The sequence below is a fragment of the Ruditapes philippinarum genome, unplaced genomic scaffold, assembly GCF_026571515.1.
Source record: "Ruditapes philippinarum isolate M1 unplaced genomic scaffold, ASM2657151v2 ctg23582_1_1_1_1, whole genome shotgun sequence".
In the NCBI taxonomy this organism is placed as follows: domain Eukaryota; kingdom Metazoa; phylum Mollusca; class Bivalvia; order Venerida; family Veneridae; genus Ruditapes; species Ruditapes philippinarum.
Window position 1 is genome coordinate 1 of NW_026862328.1, and position 9,869 is coordinate 9,869.

The 9,869-nt window shown below is 31.3% G+C and overlaps 1 protein-coding gene across 1 annotated transcript; it reads right to left on the minus strand.

Annotated features, from left to right (window-relative positions):
• Positions 1-4,430: 4,430 nt before the first annotated feature.
• LOC132718655 (thiosulfate sulfurtransferase-like) lies at positions 4,431-9,869 on the minus strand (the record flags this gene model as incomplete). The annotated part of the gene is given in 6 exon segments (XM_060702372.1): positions 4,431-4,582; positions 6,059-6,183; positions 7,074-7,175; positions 8,434-8,563; positions 9,143-9,238; positions 9,764-9,869. Coding segments are annotated over 6 exon segments (628 nt in total), but the record flags the coding sequence as incomplete, so codon positions are not given.

Genomic DNA, 9,869 nt, shown 5'->3' on the forward strand with positions numbered 1-9,869 from the left:
AAAAATATTCAACCGGAAAAAAACCCGCTGAAATATGCACAAGGGGACCCTTGAGCTACATTATCAATCCTGTAAAGTTTTCATTTGAAAATTTGCATTTAGTGGTAAAAAAGAGAAGTAGTCTGGACAAAACTTAAAAAAAAATTAAAATTAAAGGGCCATAAACTCTTACAAAAATCAATTTGAACCGGAAAAATGCTTGGACAATTTGCCACAACTAGACCTGGTAAGATCATTTAATTGTAAAGATGGGTGAAAATTGCCACCATTACTTTAAGAGGAGTAGTCCGGACAGGTTTTGCTGTTCTTGGCAAAAACCAGAAAAAAACACCTTTTTATCAAAAAGGGCCATAACTCGGCCAAAAATCATTCCACCTGGAAAACCCGGTAAAAAAATGCACAAGGACTTTGAGCAACAGATAAATTTATTAAGGGTTTCATTGAAATTTGCAATTCGTGTTATAAGAGATTAGGACAAAACTTTTAAAAATAACAAGAAAGGGCCATCATGGCCCCCTGAGGTCGCCTCACCTGTAATAGGGCCCCCCCACCCCCGGGCCAATTTTTTACCCAAGGGCCTTTTATTTGTTTATTTTGAACAGAACTTGGTAACACCCATAAGAAAATGTTTCATTGCTAAACATCTAACTTCTAGCTCATTGGGTTTTTTTTAAAAGAAGATTTTTAAAAGCTTTTACTATACACCATTATAGCGTAAAAACAATGACAACGGTGGGCAGGCCCAGTTTTGACCCCCCGGGCTTTTACTTGAAAACAAACTTTTGTAGATAATATTATTTTAAAGATGTTTCATTGCTTTAAATCTAAAACTCTTAGCTTTTGGGTTTTTTTCAAAAAGGATTTTAAGTTTTTGCTATACACATATAAGGAAAATCAAATGAAAACCCCCCCCCCCGGGCGGGGCCAGTTTTGACCCAGGGCGTATTTATTTTGGGAACACACTTGGTAGACACCCATTAGAACATGTTTTTCAATGCTAAAATATCCCTTAGCTCTAGCTTATTGAGTTCTTTAAAAGAAGATTTTTTAAGTTTTTTACTATATGCATATAGGGAAAATCAATGCCCCCTGGGGGGGGCAAATTTTGACCCCCCAGGGCTTTTATTTGAACAAACTTGGTAGACACTCATTAGAAGATGTTTTCATGCTAAATATCTTAGCTTCTAGCTCTTGGGTTTCTTTAAAAAAAGATTTTTTAAGTTTTTATTATATGCATATAGGGAAAATCTATGAACCCCTTGGGCGGGGTTCAATTTTGACCCCAGGGCTTTTATTTGAAACAAACTTGGTAGACATTCACTAGAACATGTTTCATGCCACAATATCTTAGCTCTAGCTCTTATGGTTTTTTTTAAAAGAAGATTTTTTAAATTTTTTTACTATTGCATTATAGGGAAAATCAATGACCCCCCGGCGGGGCCAATTTTGACCCCAGGGCTTTAAATTTGAACAAAACTTGGGTAGACCACTCACTAGAAGATGTTTCATGCTTAATATCTTAGCTCTAGCTCTTTGGGTTCTTTTAAAAGAAGATTTTTTAAGTTTTTTACTATATGCATATAGGGAAAATCAATGACCCCCTGGGCGGGGCCAATTTTGACCCCAGGGCTTTTATTTTGAACAACTTGGTAGACATTCACTAGAAGATGTTTTCATGCTTATTATCTAAGCTCTAGCTCTTACGGTCTTTAAAAGAAGATTTTTTTAGTTTTTACTATATGCATATAGGGAAAATCCAATGACCCCCGGGGCGGGGCCAATTTTGGCCCCAGGCTTTTATTTGAACAAACTTGGTAGACACTCACTAGAAGATGTTTCATGCCAAATATCTAAGCTCTAGCTCTTTAGGGTTGTTTAAAAAGAAGATATTTAAAAGATTTTTCTTTCGGTTGCCATGGCAACCAGAGTTCTGCAGTTTAAATTAAATTCTTTGAACAATTTTTAAAGGTGACCACCAAAGGGAACATTCCTGTGAAGTTTGGATGAAAATTGGCTCAGTTGGTTTTATGAGGAGATGTCATTTTAAAAGCAAAAGTTTATGGACGGAACGGACAACGGACGGACGACGGACGGACGACGGACGAAAAAGCGATTCAACAAAAGCTCACCCTGTCACTTTTGTGACAGGTGAGCTAAAAATTATTAAAGGGCCATTACTCTTACAAAAAATCATTGAACCATAAAATGCTGACAATGCACAACTAAATTTAGTACTGATCATTCCTGTAAAGTTTGGATGAAATTGCACCAGTACTTTATGAGGAGTAGTCTGGACAAGCTTTTGTGTATCTTTCAACACACAGAAAAAAAACACCTTTTTATCAAAGGGCCAAAACTCGGCCAAAAATCAATTCAACCAAAAAACCCTGCAATATGCGCAAGGACTTGAGCTACAGATTAATTCCTGTAAAGTTTCAATGAAATTGCATTAGTGGTATACGAGAAGTAGTCTGAACAAACTTTAAAAAATAAAAATTATTAAAGGGCCATCAACTCTTACAAAAAATCATTGAACCGGAAAATGCTGACAATATGCACAGTTAGACTGAATACTGATCATTCCTGTAAAGTTTGGATGAAATTGCACCAGTAGTTTATGAGGAGTAGTAAGGGCAAGTTTTGTGACAGACGGACAGACAGACGGATGCACGGAGAAGTGATCCCTATATTCGCCACTACTTCGTAGCGTAGAGGCGACACAAAAATGCATGCACTTTAAAGCTACATATATTGCGCAGTTAAATATTCAGTTTCAATTTTGACCTATAACTTAACACTTTTCAATAGATTGTCAAATATTCTCACATAAATCAGCCTTTTAAACATTTCAATTCAAAGATGAATATGAATCAACAGCACTCTATCATGAAAGATTGTTTAAAAAATACAATAAAATAGATGATGCAAAAACAACAAAACAACAATACAGTAATAATCTTCCATACAATGCCTTGTAAAAATAAAGACATGATTGAACAGCAAAAATGATAAAATAAAAAAACATGCTTAAATGGAAACAAAAATCTTTGGTTTCAATCTCCACATGTGGTTGAGCTATTTTTGTTTTATACATGTACCACTATAATCTTACATTTATTTTATTTATAAATGCTCTCAACCGTCAATTACATTTTCACATTAACACTGCATGTTAATTAAAAAAGTCATGATAGATAGAAATACATACTTTTGGCACTAATATCCAGAAATCTAGACATCCAAACATGCACAGCCCAAGAACAGATCATAAAGGGAATGTGAGGTAAAAACGAAAATTTCGGAGAGTTGGAAGGAGAATGTGGCAAAGCTAAAGAAAATAGACTAAATTCTTAATGTTGGGTGACAGATTATATAAATATTCTTCATCCAATTTGAATCTATCAAAACAGTAGTGATTTAGAGCTGTCATTTAACAGTAATGGCCTGTTTAAAATCTGGAACAATCCATTTGGGTTTTGATGGAGTTCAAATATCAATGTACTGAAAACTATTCAATATTAAAGTACTGAAACTAAACAGTTTCTGATGCAGTAACTATGCATAATCTATCAGCATAAGTGTTTAACAATCCTTCAAACTTATTTCACATGTTAAAACTGTCTTTTTCACAGTCTAGTAAATGTCATATTTCACGCATTATTTTCATATTTTTAAAATCTGAATATTTTTTGAATACCAATAATGTAAACATTTAAAAAAAAATGTGAAAACCTATTCTAAACACGGAAAATACATGAATTTTACATATACAATACATGAACTGACATGTAATATATATAATAACTAATATGTTTAATACATGAACTACACAATCGTTAACGTGTAGAAGATATAATAACAAGATTTAAATATCTTTCATAGCTTAAAAGAATATTTGAAGTTTGGATTAATCTAAAATATATTAAATTAAATAAAATCAAATGATCAAATCACCTTTTCAAAAAAGGATGCAAAAAAATACAAATGCCCTCAATCTTTGATACTTAAGATACTATGCTGAAATGTGTTGAAAATTTGACCTTGAAGATCAGGCTCCATTAGAACTAAGGTCTAATTGTATGATGTAAAAAACAATACTCTCATCTTGGAGTATGTTGTGTCTTATGATGATTTATGCTGCATGCAAACAACAAGACAAGCAACATATAAACAATATGTCTTACATGTCCAAATGTTATCTAGTTAACACTTATACTAAGATTACAGGCCCAATTGTTTTGTTTCTTTTGTTGTTGATTTTTTTTTTTTAATCCTGATAATAGATAATCTTTTTTAAATCATGTGCGTAGGATATTCTTGAAAACAATACACTAAGAATATATACTGCATAAATTGTGTATATGTAAAGAAACAAACATCTTTAAGTTATTCAAAAATTTACTACTAACGTAACTGTGTGGCTTATGTGACACAGTTAAAGCACTTTCCTGTAATAGCTTTTGATTATAAAAATAGTCATGATATACATGTAATATATTATAAGCACTTGAGATTATGACTTCTTTGGCACTATTCCTTTATATTCCTTATATCCTTTTAAATTAAATTCTTCCCAAGATCCCTGAAACATAAATATATGAAAACATTATACATGTACAAAACATTGCAAACAGCTGAATATTTTCATAAAAGGTACATTATGCTTTTGTTTTCATTATTCAAAAGCTTTTTCATTTCACTGTCCGGTTATATTTCCCCAAAAAATGTACTCAATGGCCAATTGTCTGAACCATTTTGCTTCTGCTGCTTTTTTAAAACTAATAACAATATGGTGTTTTTTGTATGGAAGTTAAAATACTTCTTTATTAACAATTTTGCTACTTATATTTAATAACAAATCATTTCACATTCAGAGCTACTTTAAATTTCTTCAAGTGATAAGCATCTCAAATGCTCTTAAACCATTACTTACATAACATTATAAAACTCATATTTGCCCTATCTGTATACTCAACATCACTAATTCCGCGTCATCACTTATCTCACGGTAATGGCATATTTTCATGTGACCATTGTTGTAATTGGTCAGAATTGACATATTTTATTCAAACACCTTAACAACAAAGTTTTTGTGCAAAATAATCTTAATCTATAGATTTTTACGTAAAACTAAACAACATTTTACAAACTTCTGCAAAAACCAACATTAGTCCATTAAATTTGTGCATACGTCTGAAACAATCATCATTTTCTAAATGTTCTTGTTTGTTGAAAGAATAAATTTTGAGTTACAATGTAAAGATACTTTTAATATTTAAAATTATGCAAAATAACATAAAGAAATTTTAACTGAAACATAAAAAAACTGAAATAAAACACCATTATCGCGAGTTAAATGATGACATACTGTTTTCAAAATGGCCGACACACGGTCTACATCTGACAAGTTAAAACTAATTTTGATTGAATATATTGTTGTTTCCTTGTGTCATATAATAGAAAAATGACTAAATGATACAGTTTATGAAAGTTTTTGTAGTGTAAGTTTATTGTTTGTGTTCTTTACTGTTTTAAAGTGTTAAGTACCGTGAACTAAGAGGAGCACAGTATATAATGAACAAAATTAATTTCTGAGTTCAGATACATAATGTACCTTTATATTAACACTGCCGAGTTATGAATCTGAGTAAAGGGTCAGCCTTAAAATGTAATAGATCTTTCATTAGGAAGGACTTGTATGTCATATTAATCAGATTGAACAATCAAATGTAAAATGTCTTTATAAGATGCAGCAAATGTAAGCTGGCTAGACTGTCCATGTACTGCAATGTTTCTATATGTGAGATAATCTAAGCTTAACCTTTATGCTATTCAATTCACACAATGGACATTGCTCCACATTTAATTAAAACTGTCCATTCAGAGCAACTTCACCTCTATTTGTCCCCTTTACTATGTATGCATAAAAAAGCATTAATTATATAGAATTCACTGTTTTTCATTGACTGTTGATCAATATTAACTATTATATTACAGGAATCAATCCATCAATATTTTATCATTTATAAATTGTAAACCTTATTGTACTCTAACATACCGCATAAACGGGAACATTTTCCTTGCCGAGGATCTGAGCAGCTGCTGCCACCCCACATGCTGTAAAACCTCGGAAACATGTTGCAACTATAGGATGACCTAGATCTACTCCAGCTCTGTCAAATACTGAAATAAAATCATCAAACATAATGTTACACTATTACAGTAATAATGGTTAAATTTAAATGTTACTTTGCAGGTAAAATTCTAAAATATCATAAGCATGCACAATAGTAGAACTGCTGACCTACTGAAAGCTACCTTTGTGACATCTTAGAATTTAATAGTCATAGAAACTTGCACTTAAAGCAGTGAAAGAGAAATGAACAACTGTACATACTAAGCAACTTAATTCAACTTTTTACTCAACATAACCTACATACTGCACATGTAGTTATTACCTTTGCTGAAACCTTTTTTCATACATTGTCAAATATCACTGTTTCACAACTATCTTTCATATTTAACATTATTTTGTTTCCAGCTAAAACTACAGTCTGCACTACAATGGCATGTCAAAGTTTAACTTCGTCAAATTGCAGTACAAAGCAATGCAATTTCTGTATTAAGAACCAGTCCTGCAGATGGGGAAATTGATGATAATAATGCTTCAAAATCACAAAGTGCTTTACAGCTGTTCTAATATTTTAAGAGGTAACTTCAAACTTCAGAAACAGAACTAAGTAAAAACAGCTGACATGCAATCAAAGAATGTATAATGAACAAAACCATTTACTCTTTTAAAGGAATAAAAATTATATTACAGTCATATATATTTTTTTTACATTTTTGCTTAATTTCATATTTATAGGGGATGAGCAATTGTGTCACAAAAATATAAATATAAGAGTCATACCACTAAGTTTCATAAATTCTTCATATTTTAATCCCCAATTAATGACATTTTTGCATTAAAATTTATTGATAAATTCATTTGAAAATGCTTTCTATCCAAAATTAATTACAAAATAGATTAGATGATCTTTACCAAACAAAAACAATAATTTTTGACTTACTTGCTTTAAGTTCCGAGTCTGGTTTGATTGTTCCGTCTTCTGAGAATAATTCTGGAAAGCTGACATGTTTGGAGCCTGCTATATAGCCACCCCCACTCTCCTCTGAAATAATTATGATTTTCTATTTTTGAAAACTACAATACCTCTTTCTGCATTCTGTAGGAAGTAACTATTTCTTTAGAAGTACTGCAAAATCATTATTGTTTGTGGGGAATTAATTTTTGCGGTTTTCGTGGATAGGTCAATGCATGATTTTAAGATCCAATGAAATTTCATTTTGTCTTCTGTAAGATTATCTGGCATTAAACTATTTGCATTTTACCTTTTGGAGAAAAAAAATAAACAGTCCCTAAATTTAAGAACCCATGAAAATGTTCTTTGTGACAAAACCACTAAATTTCATGTCCACAAAAGAAAGTGAATTCATAGTATTGCAAAATCACAGATGACCATAAATGATTCGTTATCGGCTATCAAAATCTTTATTTTTTAAGATTTTTAGCCCTGAATCTGCTGCAACCAAAAGTGATCAGCATTTGTCACCAGTATAGAACCAGGCCAGCCTGCACAACTGTACAATCTGACCAGGCTCTGTAGATACTGGTGGTAGCTCAAAATTTGTACATTATATAACTCAAATTGACTGTTCCAAATTAAAAGCAAGCCAAGTCTTTTACAATAATTCAGCAGATTAAGCAATAGTAAAACACTAACTAATACTGAATAGTGACAAGAAAATGTTTTAAAGCTACTCACCTACAGATGAATGAACAATTTTCAAATAAATGAACTTAAGACAAAACGTCAAAAGTTTGAAAAGAAAAGAATAAGTGTTCACAATCAAAGTTAAGATTTACACGGTATTTACGAAAATGAACTTACTACATGTATTTCAATAAGCATATCTTTACAGGTATCACTGTGACAATTTATACTCATTCAAGTGTAAAAATACTAAATGGTCATTTAAAAGGTGAGACTAAAAATAACTTGACATTTAATATTTTACTATGAAAAAATAATGAATAACTCACAAGACCAAAGGAAATTTCTAAAAATAAAGTTCAGAGTGGGCACTCTTTTTATAATTAAGGAAGGTTTTATATTGTATTAGTCAATTTTTAATTTTCAATTATTGGTCAATCACCAACACAATAGTCAATCTTTTGAAATATATTACTAATTCATCTCAACTTGACAGCGAAAAAATGCAAATAGCCACAAAATACCACTTCAACCGAATAAGGACTACTCTGATATATATTCACATATATTTTAATTTATGTATGCCTTATAAATTTGTAAATTATTATGAAAATTAGCATTATTCAGGAAGTGAGCTGCTGCAAGAAAAAATTACCATCTACTATAGTTGGGTGACTGAGAGCTCTAGCATCTACAAGTTGTGACTTCTTTGACTTCAAGATATCAAGAACTTCATCATAATTACGAAACAATGTTTTGTCAAGCTTGGCAACAAAATCAGATCTCTGGAAAAAAATTATTTTGAAATTAGTCAAGGCTAAAGTAAACAAAGCTAAAACTTTAGAGAAGTAGACAAACTCGAAAAAAACAACAAAAAAATTCAACATACACAAGTTGGTATAAAGTATAGTTATCTTACATAAACATTAAAAGAACTGCAAAATTATACAACATATATGCCAATATTTTATGTTCTGTATCAATTAAAGGCACATGAAGCCTAAGAAATGCTGTCTTTTTATTTGTCTTTTTTTTACTTATCTTGTTTCAGTTTCCAAATAGTTACTCATTTGCCATATTAATAAACTGTCATTTGCTCCTTTTCTCTTTGGCAACTGTTATAATTATAGTAATTTCGTATTTTGTATGGAAGTCACCATTAAAACTTTGCTTACATTTTGCTATTTTTAGGACAAATTACTGCATGTTCAGTGTTATTCTCTTCTATTGTTTAACATCTAACTATAATGCTCTAAATATATTATTAAAACATTTTTGAAGACATATTTGACCATTCTAAAGAATTAAAAACTTATTGATTTCTGAGCCATAATGTGCCTTTAAGACAAAAATGACATAAATACCTCATATTCAGGTTCCTCTTCTGACACTTCAAATCCATCATCCAGCCATTTCTTAAGTCCCCCATCCAACACTGATACATTTCTGTGACCAAACACCTAGAATGAAAAATACATGTTAACTCTATTCATTGGTCACTTTGACTTATAAACAAAAGAAATTAAAGAAGATGGCAAAGTGAATGTTTTTTCTCCATAAATGATAAATGCCAAAATTATTCACTTATTTTTGTTCTAATTTTAAAAATTTATGTTTAAAAAATAAAATGACAGGGGGTTAGGGGAAGTTTGCTTTTACCCCCTTGATTTTGTGTTCATTTCCCAAAATGTAATTTTTTTCTTTTTTTATCTTATTTTTTGATTTCCAAATGACGACTTTTTGCAGTCTCGAGTGACATCAAAATTTTGAAAGTTAATGGAAGCCCTGATGCACCATTTAAAATAATTCTATTTTATTTCTTTAACATAAATAATTTAGATATAAGGGGAAGAGTAAAATAAAAGAAATATTTAGCTAACCTTCCTTCCCTGGACAAACTGGCAAGGGTCACCAGAGGGGGAACAATGATACTTTCCAACTAGTAGTGTCAGTATATATTAAAAATAAACATAATGATTGTTTACCCTAAACTGCCACCAAGTCCTGTATGCAGACAGTGGGCCATATCTATCATATGCTACCACATGTGTGTCTGGCCACACCCCTAATGACTGAACATAATCTGTAAAA